This window comes from Abramis brama (assembly GCF_963993115.1).
Source record: "Abramis brama genome assembly, chromosome: 21".
In the NCBI taxonomy this organism is placed as follows: Eukaryota; Metazoa; Chordata; class Actinopteri; order Cypriniformes; family Leuciscidae; genus Abramis; species Abramis brama.
This window is the reverse complement of record NC_139983.1, coordinates 34,552,551-34,574,575: the sequence shown is the minus strand read 5'-3', so window position 1 is coordinate 34,574,575 and position 22,025 is coordinate 34,552,551. Positions and strand designations below refer to the sequence as shown.

General features: G+C 42.1%; 1 protein-coding gene across 1 annotated transcript in view; it reads right to left on the bottom strand.

Moving 5' to 3' along the window:
- The window catches only part of LOC311071664 (ryanodine receptor 3-like), a 162,588-nt gene that overhangs the window by 85,453 nt on the left and 55,110 nt on the right, over window positions 1–22,025 (bottom strand). The window contains 7 exon segments of the mRNA XM_084096131.1: window positions 3,451–3,724; window positions 5,672–5,806; window positions 7,091–7,193; window positions 8,436–8,636; window positions 10,407–10,742; window positions 11,565–12,018; window positions 12,454–12,680. Coding sequence (XP_083952257.1) covers window positions 3,451–3,724; window positions 5,672–5,806; window positions 7,091–7,193; window positions 8,436–8,636; window positions 10,407–10,742; window positions 11,565–12,018; window positions 12,454–12,680 — 1,730 coding nt within the window.

Genomic DNA, 22,025 nt, shown 5'->3' with positions numbered 1-22,025 from the left:
CTGTTGTGTTTTTTTGGGGCGGTTTTTGGGACAAATTAAATCAAATCTGTGGTGAAGACGGACACAATCGGCAGATAAGGGCTAAGGACTGCGGCTGATCAGTGTCACAGAGGATCATAATGGAGGCAGGCCTAAAGAGGAGACAAGCGCAGGAGAAGGAAGAGACGGATGGACTGGCTATTGAGAGTGAGGAACTGTCAAGGAGTGCTGTAATGGACACTGGGACTGTGTGGCAAGAACGAAACACAACAACAGTAGAGGTGGTTTATGTACCAAGAGAGAAGAGATGTAAAGTGTACACAAGTAAAACTTCAAGTGATTGAATTGAGGACCTGAAAAGTGTGTTAAAGGCCGTAGATTTACTCTAGACTAGGCATGTTGATTACATATGGGAACACTTAGATGGTGAGGCTGAACAAGAGTTATAGATCTACGGAAACACGTTCCAGTCCAGAGGGAATTTCTGAAGCTCCGCTTGAAGTATTTGGAAATGCTCAATCATTTACTGGATTGCAGAGAGTTTTTTAAAAGGCATCAAGGGAAAACTGAAATGCTAATTGTGACCCTGGACCACAAAACGAGTCACGAGTCACATGGGTTTATTTGTGGCAATAGCCAACAATACATTGTATGGGTCAAAATGATCAAAAAAATGTTTATGCCAAAAGTCATTAAGATATTAAGTACAGATAATGCTCCATGAAGATATTTTGTACATTTCCTACCGTTAATATATCAAAAATGTATTTTTGTGAGTGGATGCAGCAATATCGCGAACAAAAATGGACAAGTTTAAAGGCAATTTTCTCAATATTTAGATTTTTTTGCACCCTCAGATTTCAGATTTTCAAAATAGTTGTATCTCCTATCCTAACAAACCACACATCAATGGAAAGCTTATGTATTCAGCTTCCAGGTGATGCATACATCTCAATTTAAAAAAATTGACCCTTGTGACTGGTTTTGTGGTTCGGGGTCATAATTGAGTTCTCACATGCATTAATGGCTTTGTTAAAAGAACTAAAAAGTTGTAATCCAAGGGGTGTGTGTGAAGAAGATGCTTAGGGATCAGTTAGCAGAGAATGTGAGAAGTAAGGAACTCTGCAGAGAATGATTAGACAGAAACCAAAGCTTAACATTCCTTGATGTCGACAAAGAAGCGGTTGAGTGGGCTGGTGATGGGGCGAGTGTTTCGGATACATCATTCGGGTCTGAGAACTTCAGTGCGATAGATAGTGAAGCAGTGATTGCAGAACAGAGTTCAGATCCAATGTTAGTAGAGCTGTTAGGTATGGTGAAAAGTCAGCAAAAGTAATTATTAAGTGATTTAACTGGAGAAATGTCCAATTTGCAAGCCTTTAACAGGCAGCAGAGGGGACTGTCACAGCATTGTATTCCTTTGATCCCTCGGGACAGCCTATTTCCTTAAAGTGTCAGAAAGTGGGACATATTGGGCGTTATCGTAATGAGATTGTGAACCCCAGGCAAGTATAAGAGCAGCAGAGACACCCTGCGGATGATGTATCCAATTCTCAAAAGGTCTGGGCCGTTAAACCAACACCCCTCGCTGTGGAGAGCCACACCGTACGTGAGGGGTTACTCTGGCTCTGTGGCTCAGGAACTAGCCCGGAAATGTTTAAACAATTGGTGGGTCAATTTCCAGTCACTGTTGTGAAGATGGGGGGTGTTCAAATAAATTGTTTGACTGACTTTGATTGACATTCTTTCCTGCAATATGCATTAAAAAAAAATCAGTACCATGGAACTGTTACCATGGAAACCATAGGTTTCCATGGTAACAGTTCCATGGTACTGATTTTTTTTTTTAATGCATATTGCAGGAAAGAATGTAGATGCATTGAAGAAGTGTGGTTGGCTGGTGTTAAAAGCAGCAAACGGCCTTGATATCCCATGTGTGTGTTATCTAGAGCTTAATATTAATATCCTTGACCAAATTCTTCCAAAGCAGGGGGTGTTGGTGGTGGAAGACACATCTGACCCAGAGACTAGGGAGCGAAAGAAACTGGTTCCAGGTTTACTCGGTATGAATGTAACAGGCGAATAATAATTTGGGTAAATGTGTAAGCTAGATTTATGCCTATTTTTCACATCTTCATGGACACAACAATGATTTCCCTCGTGTGTTAATATTTTTCCTTGTAATAATGTATGGTTTTCTAAAAATGAAAACTGCTGCTTCTGTGTAGATGAGAGAAGCAAAGTGTGTGTGTGTGTGTGTTGTGCTCACGCTACATTATGGCCAAGCATGCGCCCTTAAAATAGCATCTGAATAACGCGCCGCTGACTCTAGACGAGGTTTCTCCTGGTCAGTGGCAGAATTGTTTTCTGGAACTGCAAAATAGCACCAGGGAACGTTTGCGCCGGAATACGCCTCCTCTTTTCGCTGAACCGCCCCTGGGAGCGCAAGTTCATTCCCTAATTTACCGACGTGCGTCTGTGGAGGGAAGAGTCCGCTGTGCGTCGGGTGCAAAATAGGAATGAAACATGCGTTGGTGTACAAAGTCAATTGCGCTGGGTGCGAGATAGGACCCTTTGAGTAAATATGCCTCTGTGCCTTCTTTGTTGAAGAAAGTGGGGATTTGGGGTATACTGATTTGATTGATCATCAGATCCCATTGTTAGATGATGCACCAGTTTGTCAAAGTGACAATATGACAATACTCAATATGAGGAGGTTAAAGCTCATCTTAAACAACTCTTAGAGCAGAATGTAATTAGGGAGAGCTGCAGCCCATATTCGTCACCGACTGTGATTGTAAAGAAGGATGGATCACTTCGGATGTGTGGATTATGGCAGTTGAATGCTAAAACAAGAGGAGATTCATATCCACTGCCTAGAAATGAAGAATCTTTAGATGTGGAGTGTGTTGGTTTTCCACCCTGGACCTGGCAAGCGGATATAATCAAGTGGCAGTGGCAGAGAAGTACGCTGAGCACACACACACACACACTCACACACACTCACCCGAGACCGTGGATCATCAGCTGCTCCTCCTCTTTGCCCATGCGTACGCTGAGCACACACACACACACACACACACACACACACACACACTCTCACCCGAGACCGTGGATCATCAGCTGCTCCTCCTCTTTGTCCATGCGTAAGCTGAGCGCGCACACGCACACACACACACACACACACTCACCTGAGACCGTGGATCATCAGCTGCTCCTCCTCTTTGTCCATGCGTAAGCTGAGCGCGCACACACACACACACACACACACACACACACACTCACCTGAGACCGTGGATCATCAGCTGCTCCTCCTCCTTCCCCATGCGTACGCTGAGCACACACACACACACACACACACACACACACACACACACACACTCACGCACACACTCACGCGAGGCCGTGGATCATCAGCTGCTCCTCCTCCTTCCCCATGCGTACGCTGAGCACACACACACACACACTCACGCGAGGCCGTGGATCATCAGCTGCTCCTCCTCCTTCCCCATGCGTACGCTGAGCAGCGAGCGGATCTGTCCCAGCGAGGCCAGCAGGTTGATGGTGTCATGGACCGAGGCGGCGCTGATGGTGTAGGTCTTCCTCATGGCTCTGAGAAGCTCCCCGATGCTGTCGTACTGGCGTCTCAGCAGACTGAACATCACGCGCACCAGCTCCGGGTCCTGGATGTGTGTCTCCTGAGCCCAGCTCACCATCGTCTGCGAGATCAGCTCCTTCAGGTTCGCTTCACACACACACACACACAAGAAGAGATGCCCATGAGAACACACACCAGAGGATCACGAGAAGTGTTTATACCAGTAGTTCCCACAGTGGGTCCCGCAGAATCTCAGCTTTTTTCCAACTTTAACAGCCTAAAATAACTATCCTACCATATAATGACTTTTTATAGCATATTTGTGACCCTGGATCACGTCACCAGTCTCGAGTCGCACGGGTTTATCTGTGGCAATATCCAACAATACATTATATGGGGCAAAATTATCAATTTTTCTTTAATGCCAAAAATGAAGATAAAATCCATGAAGATATTTAGTAAATTTCCTACCGTAAATATATAACACATGTATTTCTGTGAGTGAATGCAGCACAATCGCCAACATAAATGAACAACTTTAAAGGAGATTTTCTCAATGTTTTGATTTTTTTGCCTCAGATTCCAGATTTACAATAGTTGTGTCTCGGCCAAATATTGTAATATCCTAACAAACCACACATCAGTGGACAGATTATTTATTCAGCTTTCGGATGATGTATAAATAAAATAATATTTTTAATACAATAAAATTGACCCATGTGACTGGTTTTGTGGTCCAGGGTCATATATTTTTAAAAATATATCAAAACACCTACATATGAGCATGTCCACATGAATATAAATAAGCGAAACAACCATATAGGCTATTCACATGTATTTAAAGTTTAAATCGCCTGCTCCGCTCCGCCCTGTACTGGTGCGCGCTCAACTTTATATTTCACAGATTGACAGGAGAGGGCAAAGATCTCCATCTCCAGCGTTCTCATCCCTGACATTCGTGAAAAACAATAAAGCCAGCGCCCGTCAGTGAGCGCGATCTAGAGTCGCTCTATCCTCGATCTAGCCCGTATCAAGAGCCTGTGACGCTAAACCAGGCACATGTGTCCCGTTAAAGAGCCCTCGACACAGGTCCAGGAACAGATGTTTTAGTTTCACTGTTTAAGTTATAAGATCAGGTTTGAACAAAGCAAATGAGAAACTAAAGAATTTTTTTATTGGAGTTGGTTATTATTATTTAAAGAGTCAAGTGTCGATCTTTAAATGTGTTTTGTTCCAATGATTCCCACATAAAGTAGCTAATTGGTTCAATAAAAATACAAAAATGAATTAAATTAAAATAAAATTGAATAAAATGTAATGATATTTAATAAAATTGTATTAAAATTAAATGAAATAAAAAAGTAAAATAAAAAATAAAAAACAAAAGATAAAATGAAATCCTCTCAGTGCTGGTTTAATGCGAGCGGAGGGAAGCTGGAAGAGCCGGAAACCCTCCAGACTGTCAGACTGAGTTCATTCTCAGACACCATTAGAAAGACTGTGATGGGCCTTAAAGGAAAGTGACTGATGGGAAAAAACATGTACCGAGGTCAACTGTCAATCAAGTGTTTTATAGACCAGCCAATCAGAGGTGAAGAAGTGTTTTATAGGGCAGCCAATCAGAGGTGAAGAAGTGTTTTATAGGGCAGCCAATCAGAGGCAGCGCTGATGAACGATCCCGCTGAGATGTCACAAAACGCTGAGCTCAGGAGACACACACCAAATGGGATTGAACCTGTGTGTGTGTGTGTGTGTGTGTGTGTGTATAAAGATGTGATAAATGTTTACTACAAGGGAAAAAATGCTTCAATCAGCAAAGTCAGCATCCAGTAGAAGAGCAACTCTCACGGATAAAACCTTGAACTGTATAAATTAATCTCACTAAAACATGTCCAGGCCAAAACAAAACAAAACAAAACAAAACAAAACAAAACAAAACAAAACAAAACAAAACAAAATAAAATAAAATAAAATAAAATAAAATAAAACAAAATAAAACAAAATAAAATAGATCTGAAGTGCATGACTGCTACTGTAGCGATCCTCTAGAACACAGAGATGGCGCAGTGACCCAGAGGTCTCAGTTCTGCTTACAGGGAGCGGTTTGCTCTTTCTCTGTGGGTTCAGCTTCAGATTTCTGCGGTTGACCTTTGATCTTATAGATCAGGGCGAGTAGACGACCTTTAATAGACGTGTCCTGATGCTCCTCATCCTCTTCCACTGGAATCCCTGCAGAGACACAGACGAAGGACATTCATTCTCCCGACCGACACACTTTACCCCCAGTGACATCACTGTCTCGTCTCACTGGAATCATGTCATCTGAAGCTCCCCACAAACCAGAGCTCATTCATTATTTAAAACCTGAACACCGAATCTCCTTCAGTCACGTCTGCAGTGAAGCTCAGCATCACTAGCGGTGTTTCCGTCCAAAGCTGAGAACTTCACTCATGCACACAATTGGAATACGGCATAAAACATTTGCGAATAACACATTATTAGAATTTATGTGCATCCCAAAATTTGCATAAAAAAGGTGGATGGATATATGAACTAATCCAGATTCCACAACCGGGATTCAACATGACTTAAACTGCTTTAAAATAACACTAAACAAGCATGAAACAACTAAAAATCAAGATATTTCTCATTTTAATTCACCCCCTAAACAACAGTTTTTGAACTGGACTCAAATGGTGTTGAAAAACATGGATATATGAAGAAGCCTCGATTTAAAATGGTGATTTCTAGAGCTGTAAATGTACAGAAGAAGAAGAACATTCAGTAAAACTTTACAATAATGTGGAATTAGTTCGATAATGTGTTAACTAACAATGAGCAATACACTTGTTTCAGTGTTTATTAATCTGTTAACGTTAGCTAATAAAAATACAACTGTTCAGAATTAATTCATGTCAGATCAGATCCATTAAATAATAATATTTACAAATGCAACATTTGATTTTATTAATGCATTAGTAAAATGTTGAAATTAACATGGACTAAGATTAATAAGTATTGTTCATTGTTACTTAATTTTACAAATGTAAAGTGTCACCGAACATTCAGCTTCTAAAACATCTAATGTAATTATTTTAAATTTTAACACTAGAAGATCAGATAAACCATCAAAATATGAGGAAAATATGTATATATTTTAAATATTTTAAATGAGGGAAGAAGAAAACACTAAACTTGGTTAACGCATTTATCTGACAAAATCATTATGCAAAAACTGCAACTACAGGTTTAATTTTACTATGCAAAAATAGTGCACAGAGAACCAAAAAGCTGAAAGGAAAAAGCAAACATAATCAGTTATTAATATTTCATTGGTTTTCTCTCTTTTTTGCATGTGTTCATGATTTCTTTGTTTGACATCAAAAATGATGCTGCACAAATTGGGATTTTGTTGTTGTTTCACTGCATTATGAAATAAAGAAATGGACTCCTAGCACAACTACGCACTATGATTATATTTGTATAATACGATGACAGTGCTGCGTAACTCACCGCAGTGCAGTCGCAGTTCTCCGTGGAAGTCGTACAGCTCCTCCTGGATGTCCTCGGGACAGGGACAGTCTTCACCCATGTTGAAGTTCAACAGCATGTTAATCTGAAAGAAACCGTGATGTAACGTGATCCTGCTGAAGACTGTAAACGGATCCGATCATCCTGAAACTGCACGAAGACCTGAACGATTAATAGAGTGACTCTGTTTTCAGATTAAATGCACATAATTATTCTTGATAAATGTTATGAACAGCAGATATTAGAGCAGCACGACTGATCAATGAGACCGCACGCGATCTGGCAAAGGCTGAGATTATTTTATGTGCAGCGTGTCAGTGAAGTACGGCTGATCGGGGGTAAACACTCCATCTGAACACCAGAGGGCATCTCACACACACACACACACACACACACCAAAAATCCTTTTGAACACCAGAGGGTGTCACACTCACACACACACACACACACACACACAACATATCCATCCGAACACCAGAGGGCGTCTCACACACACACACAGCACATATGCCCCGCAGAAGTACGATAACACACACCCATCGCTGTATCTGAATAAACAGAAGATTGAAACGCTTTGATTAAACATGACTAATAAACACACGACTGCCTTATTCTGTGTCAGAAGCTCATCATCTCCCAGGAGGAGGAGCTCAGCTGTCCTTATGAAGGGAGTTTGGAGTAAAAGCGTGTTATTAATGTTGTCTTTGGTTGGACAGGAGGTTCATAAATGCTTCTCGTGTTCTGAAAGATGTTTGACGCGTGTTGCTTTTTCAAATGCACATTATAAGCGACTCAAACTCAGAGCTTTCAGAGTGAGACGTGTTTACTGAGCCGTACGTCACTGACAAGCTGCACATAATTAATAATCACACACGATGTAAGTGCGATTACATGTAAATTGCGATTAATCGCGCAGCGCTAGCCGCTACGCTAGTTATTATTATCTCTGTTTTATCTTGGGATGCCCATGTTTGGAGTTTGAGCTCCAGTGTGGATCCAGTCTATGATGAAGACTGCAGATGACGCTAACTCTGAATCAACATCCACCAATGCTACAGTTTTCTAAATGTCACAATCATTTGTTAACAAACAAGTATTCATTACTTCAGTGAGCTCATTGTTTCTGCATTAAATTATTACATTGTTTAAATTAATACATTTTTAGCTAACTGTGATTTGTATATGTACATTTCTGAAATACATAACTTAGACAGTCTCCTCTGATAACAGATCACTCTAAACTGTAATGTGGACTCGATGTAATTAGAAACGATGTGTATTGCGTAAAGCGCTAAGCAAATAAACATGAATTGAAGTGTTTGAGCACCTGTTCCTGAGGCGGAGAGCGAAACTCTTTGGTCTTCTTAGCGGTGACGGCGGCGGACATGTTGAGCGCTAGCATCAGCTCATTATAGCGGAACTTCTGGTTGAACTGCAGCTTTGAGACGAAGCTGTCGGAGAAAGAGACGATGGCTTCGATGCGATGCCTCAGCTCACAGTCGCAGAAGTAGTGGAGCAGCTCACACATCTGCACAACACACAATCACACAAGAGAACTGTACACTTACAGAACATCCAGACGCGTTTATCCACAGAGACTCCGCTACTATATACATCACTAAACCTTATACTGTACACGTGCCACGGCAAATTATGCGGATTTTTTGATCAAATGCTTTGGATTTTTCTTCAATTTCGATTTTATTTTAAAGTTTGGGGCTGGTAAGCATTTAAAAATACAAAGTTATCAAAAATACATTTAAAATTGTGACATTTTATTTTTCTATGTGAATATACAGTAAAGTGTAATTTATTCCTGTGATCAAAGCTGAATTTTCAGCATCATTACTCCAGTCTTCAGTGTCACATGATCCTTCAGAAATCACTCTAATATGAGGATTTGATGCTCAAGAAACATTTATGATTATTATCAGTGTTGAAAACATTTGTGCTGCTTCATATTTTTACGGAAACCATCATTCATTTTATTTTTCATAATTCTTTGAAAAACAGAAAGTTCTAAAGAACAGCATTTATTTGAAATAGAATCTTTTGAAACATTATAAACGTCTTTACTGTCACTTTTGATCAATTTAATGCATCCTTGATAAATAAAAGTATTGATTTCTTTCTTTCTTTTTTCTACCTCCAAACTTTAGAACGGTAGCATAAATATAGTGAATAAAAAAATTATATATAGCAAAACTAAAAATATAAATTGTGTCCATGTATGAATATACAAACTAAATAAAATAAAAAGAATTTAAAATAGTATTTTTTGTATGAATATTTTTTTTTAAAAATAATTCAAATTTAAAATTAGAATTTTTCTTATGGATGTGTTAGAGTATTAAAACAAGTCATAATAAATACTTCATTTCATAAGTGAAGAACTTTGCAACATCAACAGTTCATGTTACTGAACTGAACTGATATGACTATTGTCTTCTGTAGAGTTTGAGAAGTTTCATCATTGATTCTGTTTATTACTGTGAATCGATCTGAACTGTATAAAGCGCTGTAGAAATAAATGTTTGAGTTTGAGTCTCATATCAAGGTTTTGGCGTTCGATTAGGTCTGAGAACTGTGAGTGATTGGTTGTATGATTTTCTTGGTGTCATGTTTTGATGTTATTTTATGTTTCTATGTATTTTACTATTTATGGTCAGCACTTTGGTCCATTCTAATGGTTTTGAAAGTGCTTTATAAATAAAAGTTGAGTTGAGTCATACCTGATGAAGTTTGCATCATTGATTTTGTTTATTAATTGTCTCAAACCAAAAATTATTCAGACACCAGACATAATATTTTATATTGTTTCACTAGTGTGATCAGGACACTATAGTTAATTTATGTAAGAGAGGAGAGCAAAATAAAGTAAACTGTGACATATTATACCCAATAATTCTTCATACAGCGACTACCAGTGACATTAATAAACATTTGGGCCCAAAAATGATTCGGACACTTTGACCTGATCATGTTTTGCTGAAGTGTGTTTTCTTTAATTGCTAATGCTCTTTTTACACACAGACTGAACACAATGAAGCATTGCTTGGTGATTGGTTGAGCTAAACTGGTATTATCTAATTGTGTAGTTAAATTTAACAGCTGACAGATATTCAACATAATTCATGTGTGAGACAGTCTAACAGAAGGACGGACAAAACCAGTCAAATATCAACTATGAGTTCTGCTCATATTTTATTACCATTTTCTAAACTATAGCGAATAAACTGGTAATGTGAGAAATGTTGAAGGTCTGAATAAGGTTTGGTTTAAAGTCTGATGGTCTCACCTGTCGTTTGACGGACTCGGGAAGCTTCTTCTCCAACAGTCCCTTCACGAGTGTTTTCCCATCTCGAGCCTCTTCTTCTCCGGCCTCGACCGCCTTCTCCTCGGCTCCGGTTAATCCCTCCTTCATCCCGTCCTCCTGGCGTTCCCCGAACACGTCGGGCTCGATGAGCATCAGGATCTTGTGCACGTCTCGGCTGCTCAGGACACCCATGGTGAGGAGTGTGCCGATGAGACGAAGGATGGGAACGAACTGATACTCCACGCTCCCGCCCACCGGATCCCGGATGTGATCTCCTCCACCCTGAACCGCCTCCGTCAGCATGAGGATCGCCTTCTCCTGAACAACACAGCACACTTTATTTAGAAAGCACTTTAAAACAACCAAGTGGACCAAAGTTCTGTACAGAAAAAAATAAACAAAAAACAGTTGTGTTGTTTTGTTTTAATTAGTGTCTTTTTGCTGTTTTATTTTTGTGTTTTGTTTTTATTGTGTGGTTTTTATGTTTTAATGGTAAACCCGCCCGTTTTTACACCTTCAGCACGTCGAGCGGGATCTCGGGGCTGCACAAATAATCACTACGATTACAAATGTAATCGCTAATTTCTGTACTGATTACTGTTATAGTTACTGTTATAGTTACTGTTATAATCACTGTTATAATCACTGTTATAATCACTGTTATAGTTACTGTTATAGTTACTGTTATAATCACTGTTATAATCACTGTTATAATCACTGTTATAATCACTGTTATAGTTACTGTTATAGTTACTGTTATAGTTACTGTTATAATCACTGTTAAAGTTACTGTTATAGTTACTGTTATAGTTACTGTTATAGTTACTGTTATAATCACTGTTAAAGTTACTGTTAAAGTTACTGTTATAGTTACTGTTATAGTTACTGTTATTGTTATAGTTACTGTTATAATCACTGTTATAGTTACTGTTATAGTTACTGTTATAATCACTGTTAAATACTGTTAAAGTTACTGTTATAGTTACTGTTATAGTTACTGTTATTGTTATAGTTACTGTTATAATCACTGTTATAGTTACTGTTATAGTTACTGTTATAGTTAGTTATAATTTAAGTTACTGTTATAATTAAAGTTACTGTTACAGAGTAGCATGTTTGCTATCTGACAGGGCTGTGTACCTTAAGCACGTCGAGCGGGATCTCAGGGCTGTGCAGGTGCTGCTCGCGGCGGGCGGTGATGAAGCAGGGTGGGGTTAAGTTGAGCCGGGGTTTGAGGGAGGCGCTGCGCCCGACGCCCGGCGGCTGGTGGCGTTTGGAGGCGTCGGGAAACAGTCGAATCCCGCGCGTCTCGGGCGTGACGGGGACGATGAACTCACGGCTCATCATGAGGCGCGCGGCTCGGGCTGTCTCCAGGTGAACGCTAATGAGGACGCTGTAGAAGCCCTCGCGCAGCACGCCCGACAGGTATTGGCTGTCGATGGTGTAGAGCAGCTGTGATTGGTCGAGGTGGCTGCAGAGCGCGTGAGACACACGTGTGTTCCCGTGAGCACACAGAGCGCAGTACAGCTGGAGTGTGTGATAGTGGAACATACGCAGATCCTCCTGCTCTGAGAGCTCCATGATGTCCACACACCTGCAATACATGAGTGAGAGTGAGTGTGTGTGTGTGTGTACCGGTTCTCCTCAGGAATGTATAAGGCCAGCATCTGCAGGAGTTCCACACACTGCACCATCCACCCGTGCCTCTCGCTGACTCGAGTGTGTGTGTGTGTGTGTGTGTGTGTGAGAGTGTGTGTGTGTGTGTGTGTGTGTACCGGTTCTCCTCAGGGATGTGTATGGCCAGCATCTGCAGGGGTTCCACACACTGCACCATCCAGCCGTGCCTCTCGCTGACTCGAGTGTGTGTGTGTGTGTGTGTGTGAGTGTGTGTGTGTGTGTACCGGTTCTCCTCAGGGATGTGTACGGCCAGCATCTGCAGGGGTTCCACACACTGCACCATCCACCCGTGCCTCTCGCTGACTCGAGTGTGTGTGTGTGTGTGTGTGTGTGAGTGTGTGTGTGTGTGTACCGGTTCTCCTCAGGGATGTGTACGGCCAGCATCTGCAGGGGTTCCACACACTGCACCATCCACCCGTGCCTCTCGCTGACTCGAGTCGTCTCCACCTTCAGGAAGGTGTTGGGCATGCGGCTCCACAGGACTGAGTTTATCGTCTGGACGTCCAGTCGCGGCGGACACTGAGGAACCGGGTTCTTGTGTTCGCTCTTAAAAATGGCGGATGAGATCGGCATCGCGTTCTGGAGGACACAAGTCATACAAACTCACATTGCAGTTATTATTATAATTTTGCTACAGTTAACATTAATGTTACCATTATAGTTTGTTACAGTTACTGTTATAGTTACTGTTATAATTATAACTAGATTAAAAAGTTCGTCGAGACAAACTTTAAGTTGGCTTGAGAAAGCTGGACCAGAAAGTTTGAAGAAGTTAAAAGTAGTTTGGAGTTTAAAGTAGTTTCAAGTTTAAATTAGTTTAAAGTTTAAATTAGTTAGAAGTTTAAAATAGTTTAAAGTTAAAATTAGTTTGAAGCTTAAATTAGTTTAAAGTTTAAATTAGTCTAAAGTTTAAATTAGTTTGAAGCTTAAATTAGTTTAAAGTTTAAATTAGTCTAAAGTTTAAATTAGTTTGAAGTTTAAATTAGTTTAAAGTTTAAATTAGTTTAATGTTTAAATTAGTTTAAAGTTTAAAGTATTTTAAAGTTAAAAAGTTGTTGGGGGTTTTCTAGTGGGTTGCTAAGGTGTTCTGGGTGGTTGCTAGGCAGTTGCTAGGGTGTTCTGGGTGGTTGCTAGGCGGTTGCTAGGGTGTTTTTGGTGGTTGCTAGGGTGTTCTGGGTGGTTGCTATGGTGTTGCTAGGTTGTTGCTAGGGTATTCTGTTTGGTTGCTAGGGTGTTCTGGGTGGTTGCTAGGTGGTTGCTAGGGTGTTCTGGGTGGTTGCTAGGGTGTTGCTAAGCGGTTGCTAGGGTATTTTGGGTGGTTGCTAGGGTGTTGCTAGGCGGTTGCTAAGGTATTTTGGGTGGTTGCTAGGCGGTTACTAGGGTGTTCTGGGTGGTTGCTAGGCGGTTGCTAGGGTGTTTTAGCGGTTGCTATGGTGTTGCTAGGCGGTTGCTAGGGTGTTCTGGGTGGTTGCTAGGGTGTTGCTAGGCGGTTGCTAGGGTATTCTGGGTGGTTGCTAGGCGGTTACTAGGGTGTTTTGGTGGTTGCTATGGTGTTGCTAGGCGGTTGCTAGGGTATTATGGGTGGTTGCTATGGTGTTGCTAGGGTATTCCAGGTGGTTGCTAGGTGGTTGCTAGGGTGTTTTGGTGGTTGCTATGGTGTTGCTAGGTGGTTGCTAGGGTGTTCTGGGTGGTTGCTATGATGTTGCTAGGTGGTTGCTAGGGTGTTTTGGTAGTTGCTATGGTGTTGCTAGGGTATTCTGGGTGGTTGCTAGGGTGTTGCTAGGGTGTTCTGGGTGGTTGCTATGGTGTTACTTGGTGGTTGGTAGTTGTCACAGATGGTTACTATGGAGTTTGTATAGTTCTTAGCATGATCTTGGTATGATTTAGCACTTAACTAATCGCTATTAGCATGTAGCTATTCACTGCTAGCATGTGTAGCATGTTGGAAGTGCTGTTTGCTAGCATGAGTCAAAAGAGCCAAACCTCATCTCTATACAATGTTCTGATACAGAGATATAGGTCTTGCAAAATGGTTGCTAGGGTACTCAAGTTTGGTTGCTATGGAGTTGCTTGGGAGCTGGGAGCTTTATACGTACGAAGTTTAAAGTGGTTTGAAGTTTAATTTAGTTTACGAGTTTTTGAGTTTTGAGTTTATAAGTTTAAATGAGTTTAGAGTTTAAGTTTAAATGAGTTTAGAGAGTGTGTGTGTGTATGTGGGTTCACACACACACACACACTCAGAGTTTATGAGTTTAGAGTTTATAAGTGTATAAATGGATGAGTTTATAAGTGTACACGTTTTTGAATTTGGTTTGTAAGTTTAAATGAGTTTTGAGTTTATAAGTTTAAATGAGTTTACAGTTTATAAGTTTAAATGAGTTAAAGCTTAAGTTTGAAGTTTAAAGAAGTTTAAAGTTTATATTAGTTTGAAGTTTAATTTAGTTTGAAGTTTAAAGTAGTTTAAAGTTTAAAATAGTTTGAAGTAGATAGATAGATGAGTTGATTAGTTTAATTGAGTCTCAATGGCTTATATATTATATAGAATGGCAGTTTGAATTAGTCTTCAAGGTATTTTGATTTGAATTTTCGTCGGTTGGCCAGTTTGAATCTAGATTTGAATTTTTTAGAACTCCCCAATGTAAGTCAATGGGAGTTTTTCCGAGTTTTGATCGGCAATATTAGGAAAACCGTAAGTCCGATCAGTCTGAAAAGATATAGCAACTCAAGTCAGAATAGTCTGAAGGTCTGAGCCGAGTTTGGAGTATGTAGAGTTAAAGCTCTAGGAGGAGATAGGGGATAAATTTTTAGTAAGAAGAATAATAATAATAACTAGATGCGAAAGTTCGTCGAGACAAACTTTAAGTTGGCTTGAGAAAGTTTGGACCAGAAAGTTTTTTGCTAGGCGGTTGCTAGGGTATTCTGAGTGGTTGCCAGGCAGTTGCTAGGATATTTCTGGTGGTTGCTAGGGTCTTTTGGGTGGTTGCTAGGCGGTTGCTAGGGTATTTTGGGTGGTTGCTAGGGTGTTCTGGGTGGTTGCTAGGCGGTTGCTAGGGTGTTCTGGGTGGTTACTAGGGTGTTCTGGGTGGTTGCTAGGCGGTTGCTAGGATATTTTGGGTGGTTGCTAGGGTCTTTTGGGTGGTTGATAGGCGGTTGCTAGGGTATTTTAGGTGGTTGCTAGGGTATTTTAGGTGGTTGCTAGGGTATTCTGGGTGGTTGCTAGGCGGTTGCTAGGGTATTTTGGGTGGTTGCTAGGGTCTTTTGGGTAGTTGCTAGGCGGTTTCTAAGATATTTTCGGTGGTTGCTAGGGTGTTCTGGGTGGTTGCTAGGCGGTTGCTAGGGTATTTTGGGTGGTTGCTAGGGTGTTCTGGGTGGTTGCTAGGTGGTTGCTAGGGTGTTCTGGGTGGTTACTAGGCGGTTGCTAGGATTTTTTGGATGGTTGCTAGGGTATTTTGGGTGGTTGCTAGGCGGTTGCTAGGGTATTTTGGGTGGTTGCTAGGGTGTTCTGGGTGGTTGCTATGGTGTTCTAAGGTATTTTGGGTGGTTGATAGGGTGTTCTGAGTGGTTGCTATGGTGTTGCTAGGGTGTTCTAAGGTATTTTGGGTGGTTGCTAGGGTGTTCTGGGTGGTTGTTAGGCAGTTGCTAGGGTGTTCTGAGTGGTTGCTATGGTGTTGCTAGGCGGTTGCTAGGGTATTCTGGGTGGTTGCTATGGTGTTGCTAGGCGGTTGGTAGTTGTCAAAGATGGTTTATATGGAGTTAATAACGAGTGCCTTCAGTACGGCACTCGGCCTGCGGCCTCGTGCCTATGGCCGAATAGGCACAAGCATGGAGCAATATCGCAAGGCCACGAGTGCAATATTGCTTTAAAAAATAAAAAAAATATAAAAAAAGGTTTTTTTTGGGTTTATGGTGGTTGCTAGGGAGCTCTTAGTGGTTGTTAGGGTGCTGTAACTGGTTGCTAGGGTGTGGCTATGAAGATTTTAGGCCATTACTTATTGGTTGCTTGATAATATAAATCCTCTGAGGGAGAGAGAGAGGGAGAGATGCAGGGGTGTCAGGCCCTTTGGAGTCTGTGTGTGTGAAAACGGCAGTTTGGATTCAAATGTTTTTAGAACTCCCCAATGTAAGTCAATGGGAGTTTTTCCGAGTTTTGATCGTCATTTTTAGGAAAACCGTAAGTCCGATCAGTCTGAAAAGATATAGCAACTCGAGTCAGATCAGTTTGAAGGTCTGAGCCGAGTTTGGAGTATGTAGAGTTAAAGCTCTAGGAGGAGATTGAGTGTAATTTTTTGGTAAGAAGAATAATAATAATAATAATAATAAGTTTAAATAGGATTTCAATATGTTGGCTCTCTCAAGCCAACTTAACTAGATGCGAAAGTTCGTCGAGACAAACTTTAAGTTGGCTTGAGAAAGTTTGGACCAGAAAGTTTTTTGCTAGGCGGTTGCTAGGGTATTCTGAGTGGTTGCTAGGCGGTTGCTAGGATATTTCTGGTGGTTGCTAGGGTCTTTTGGGTGGTTGCTAGGCGGTTGCTAGGGTATTTTGGGTGGTTGCTAGGGTGTTCTGGGTGGTTGCTAGGCGGTTGCTAGGGTGTTCTGGGTGGTTACTAGGGTGTTCTGGGTGGTTGCTAGGCGGTTGCTAGGATATTTTGGGTGGTTGCTATGGTCTTTTGGGTGGTTGATAGGTGGTTGCTAGGCTATTTTAGGTGGTTGCTAGGGTATTTTAGGTGGTTGCTAGGGTATTCTGGGTGGTTGCTAGGCGGTTGCTAGGGTATTTTGGGTGGTTGCTAGGGTCTTTTGGGTAGTTGCTAGGCGGTTTCTAAGATATTTTCGGTGGTTGCTAGGGTCTTTTGGGTGGTTGCTAAGCGGTTGCTAGGGTATTTTGGGTGGTTGCTAGGGTGTTCTGGGTGGTTGCTAGGCGGTTGCTAGGATATTTTGGGTGGTTGCTAGGGTCTTTTGGGTGGTTGCTAGGCGGTTGCTAGGGTATTTTGGGTGGTTGCTAGGGTGTTCTGGGTGGTTGCTATGGTGTTCTAAGGTATTTTGGGTGGTTGCTAGGGTGTTCTGAGTGGTTGCTATGGTGTTGCTAGGGTGTTCTAAGGTATTTTGGGTGGTTGCTAGGGTGTTCTGGGTGGTTGTTAGGCAGTTGCTAGGGTGTTCTGAGTGGTTGCTATGGTGTTGCTAGGCGGTTGCTAGGGTATTCTGGGTGGTTGCTATGGTGTTGCTAGGCGGTTGGTAGTTGTCAAAGATGGTTTATATGGAGTTAATAACGAGTGCCTTCAGTACGGCACTCGGCCTGCGGCCTCGTGCCTATGGCCGAATAGGCACAAGCATGGAGCAATATCGCAAGGCCACGAGTGCAATATTGCTTTAAAAAATAAAAAATATATAAAAAAAGGTTTTTTTGGGGTTTATGGTGGTTGCTAGGGAGCTCTTAGTGGTTGCTAGGGTGCTGTAACTGGTTGCTAGGGTGTGGCTATGAAGATTTTAGGCCATTACTTATTGGTTGCTTGATAATATAAATCCTCTGAGGGAGAGAGAGAGGGAGAGATGCAGGGGTGTCAGGCCCTTTGGAGTCTGTGTGTGTGAAAACGGCAGTTTGGATTCAAATGTTTTTAGAACTCCCCAATGTAAGTCAATGGGAGTTTTTCCGAGTTTTGATCGTCATTTTTAGGAAAACCGTAAGTCCGATCAGTCTGAAAAGATATAGCAACTCGAGTCAGATCAGTTTGAAGGTCTGAGCCGAGTTTGGAGTATGTAGAGTTAAAGCTCTAGGAGGAGATTGAGTGTAATTTTTTGGTAAGAAGAATAATAATAATAACTAGATGCGAAAGTTCGTCGAGACAAACTTTAAGTTGGCTTGAGAAAGTTTGGACCAGAAAGTTTTTTGGTAGGCGGTTGCTAGGGTATTCTGAGTGGTTGCTAGGCGGTTGCTAGGATATTTCTGGTGGTTGCTAGGGTCTTTTGGGTGGTTGCTAGGCGGTTGCTAGGGTGTTTTGGGTGGTTGCTAGGGTGTTCTGGGTGGTTGCTAGGCGGTTGCTAGGGTGTTCTGGGTGGTTGCTAGGCGGTTGCTAGGATATTTTGGGTGGTTGCTAGGGTCTTTTGGGTGGTTTATAGGCGGTTGCTAGGGTATTTTAGGTGGTTGCTAGGGTATTTTAGGTGGTTGCTAGGGTATTCTGGGTGGTTGCTAGGCGGTTGCTAGGGTATTTTGGGTGGTTGCTAGGGTCTTTTGGGTAGTTGCTAGGCGGTTTCTAAGATATTTTCGGTGGTTGCTAGGGTCTTTTGGGTGGTTGCTAGGCGGTTGCTAGGGTATTTTGGGTGGTTGCTAGGGTGTTCTGGGTGGTTGCTAGGCGGTTGCTAGGGTATTCTGGGTGGTTACTAGGGTGTTCTGGGTGGTTGCTAGGCGGTTGCTAGGATATTTTGGGTGGTTGCTAGGGTCTTTTGGGTGGTTGATAGGCGGTTGCTAGGGTATTTTAGGTGGTTGCTAGGGTATTTTAGGTGGTTGATAGGGTATTCTGGGTGGTTGCTAGGCGGTTGCTAGGGCATTTTGGGTGGTTGCTAGGGTCTTTTGGGTAGTTGCTAGGCGGTTTCTAAGATATTTTCGGTGGTTGCTAGGGTCTTTTGGGTGGTTGCTAGGCGGTTGCTAGGGTATTTTGGGTGGTTGCTAGGGTGTTCTGGGTGGTTGCTAGGCGGTTGTAGGGTGTTCTGGGTGGTTGCTAGGCGGTTGCTAGGATATTTTGGGTGGTTGCTAGGGTGTTCTGGGTGGTTGTTAGGCAGTTGCTAGGGTGTTCTGAGTGGTTGCTATGGTGTTGCTAGGCGGTTGCTAAGGTATTCTGGGTGGTTGCTAGGCGGTTGCTAGGGTGTTCTGGGTGGTTGCTATGGTGTTGCTAGGCGGTTGCTAGGGTATTTTGGGTGGTTGCTAGGCGGTTGCTAGGGTGTTCTGGGTGGTTGCTATGGTGTTGCTAGGCGGTTGCTAAGGTATTCTGGGTGGTTGCTAGGCGGTTGCTAGGGTGTTCTGGCAGGTTGCTATGGTGTTGCTAGGCGGTTGCTAGGGTGTTCTGGGTTGTTGCTAGGCAGTTGCTAGGTGTTCTGGGTGGTTGCTAGGCAGTTGCTAGGTGTTCTGGGGGGTTGCTAGGCAGTTGCTAGGGTGTTCTGGGTGGTTGCTAGGGTATATTTGGTGGTTACTAGAGCATTTCTAGATGTTGCTAGGGTGTTCAAGATGGTTGCTAAGGTATTTTTGGTAGTTGCTATGGTGTTACTAGGTGGTTGGTAGTTGTCAAAGATGGTTACTATGGAGTTTTTATAGAGTTCTTAAAATCTTTAATAACGAGTGCCTTCAGTACGGCACTCGGCCTGCGGCCTCGTGCCTATGGCCGAATAGGCACAAGCATGGAGCAATATCGCAAGGCCACGAGTGTAATATTGCGTTAAAAAATACCAAAAAATGTAAAAAAAAAATTTTTTTGGTTTAGGGTGGTTGCTAGGGAGCTCTTAGTGGTTGCTAGGGTGCTGAAACTGGTTGCTATGGTGTGGCTATGAAGATTTTAGGCCATTACTTATTGGTTGCTTGATAATATAAATCCTCTGAGGGAGAGAGAGAGGGAGAGACGCAGGGCTGTCAGGCCCTTTGGAGTCTGTGTGTGTGAAAACGGCAGTTTGGATTCAAATGTTTTTAGAACTCCCCAATGTAAGTCAATGGGAGTTTTTCCGAGTTTTGATCGTCATTTTTAGGAAAACCGTAAGTCCGATCAGTCTGAAAAGATATAGCAACTAACTTCAGATCAGTTTGAGTGTCTGAGCCGAGTTTGGAGTATGTAGAGTTAAAGCTCTAGGACGAGTTTGAGTCAACAGTTTTTAACAGAAGAATAATAATAATAACTAGAATGTACATTTCCTGAAGAAAATGTGAAGTGGTGCTTGCAGTGGCAAAACTCGCCACTGGGCAGATGCTAACACAATTAACATGTTGTGATACCGTGATATACCACGTTTTAGCATTATTTACCACGGATTACCATGTTTCTAAGATGATTTACTACGATTTACCACATTCCAGAATGATTTACTATGATTAACATGTTGTTAGAATGATGCTAGCAGGATTAGCATGTTGTTAACATGATTAGCATGTTGGTTGGAGGATGCTAGCATGATTAGCATGTTGCTAGCATGCTTTTAACAAGATGCTAGCATGATTAGCATGTTGCTAGCATGCTTTTAACAAGATGCTAGCATGATTAGCATTTTGCTAGCATGTTTTTAGCTAGATGCTAACATTATTAGCATGTTGTTAGCATTATGCTAGCTTGATTAGCATGTTGCTAGCTTGATTAGCATGATGCTAGCATTATGCTAGCTTGATTAGCATGTTGTTAGCATGATGCTAGCTTTATTAGCATGTTGGTAGCATAATGCTAGCATGATTAGCATGTTGCTAGCATGATGCTAGCTTGATTAGCATGATGCTAGCTTGATTAGCATGTTGCTATCATGATTCTAGCATGATTAGCATGTTGCTAGCATTATGATAGCTTGATTAGCATGTTGCTAGCATGATGCTAGCTTGATTAGCATGTTGCCAACATGTTTTTAGCAAGATGCTGTTGCCAGGTGGTTGCTAGGGTGTTCTGGGTGGTTGCTATGGTGTTGCTAGGCAGTTGCTAAGGTGTTCTGGGTGGTTGCTAGGCAGTTGCTAGGGTATTCTTGGTGGTTGCTAGGCAGTTGCTAGGGTATTCTTGGTGGTTGCTAGGGCGTTGCTAGGGCGTTGCTAGGGTGTTCTGGGTGGTTGCTATGGTGTTGCTAGGCAGTTGCTATGGTATTCTGGGTGGATGCTAGGGCATTGCTAGGCAGTTGCTAGGGTGTTCTGGGTGGTTGCTAGGTGTTCTGGGTGGTTGCTAGGCAGTTGCTAGGTGTTCTAGGTGGTTGCTAGGCAGTTGCTAGGGTGTTCTGGGTGCTTGCTAGAGTTTTTTGTGGTTACTAGAGCATTTCTAGACGTTGCTAGGGTGTTCAGGGTGGTTGCTAAGGTGTTTTTGTTAGTTGCTATGGTGTTACTAGGTGGTTGGTAGTTGTCAAATATGGTTACTATGGAGTTTTTATAGAGTTCTTAAAATCTTTAATAACGAGTGCCTTAGGCACAAGCATGGAGCGATATCGCAAGGCCACGAGAGTAAAATTGCTTTAAAAAATATAAAAAAAATAAAAAAATGTTTTTTTTTGGTTTAGGGTGGTTGCTAGGGAGCTCTTAGTGGTTGCTAGGGTGCTGAAACTGGTTGCTAGGGTGTGGCTATGAAGATTTTAGGCCATTACTTATTGGCTGCTTGATAATATAAATCCTCTGAGGGAGAGAGAGAGGGAGAGACGCAGGGGTGTCAGGCCCTTTGGAGTGGTGTGTGTGAAAACGTCGGTTGGGATTCAAATATTTTTAGAACTCCCAATGTAAAGTCAATGGGACTTTTTTGGCCGCTTTTTCGTCCGCTATGCGAACATCGTACACCCGATCGCTTAGAAAAGTCATAGCACACCTCTCCTCAATGAGCCGCTCGATTTGACGCCTCACTCAGGGGTCTGTGACAAACGGTGCGGGGCGAGTTTCGCGCCAAACTTTTGTCCGGAATAATAAGAAAAAGAAGAAGAATAATAAGTATGAGCAATAACAATAGTGATGCTTTTAAAAAAGCACCACTAACTAGATGCGAAAGTTCGTCGAGACAAACTTTAAGTTGGCTTGAGAAAGTTTGGACCAGAAAGTTTTTTGCTAGGCGGTTGCTAGGGTATTCTGAGTGGTTGCCAGGCAGTTGCTAGGATATTTCTGGTGGTTGCTAGGGTCTTTTGGGTGGTTGCTAGGCGGTTGCTAGGGTATTTTGGGTGGTTGCTAGGGTGTTCTGGGTGGTTGCTAGGCGGTTGCTAGGGTGTTCTGGGTGGTTACTAGGG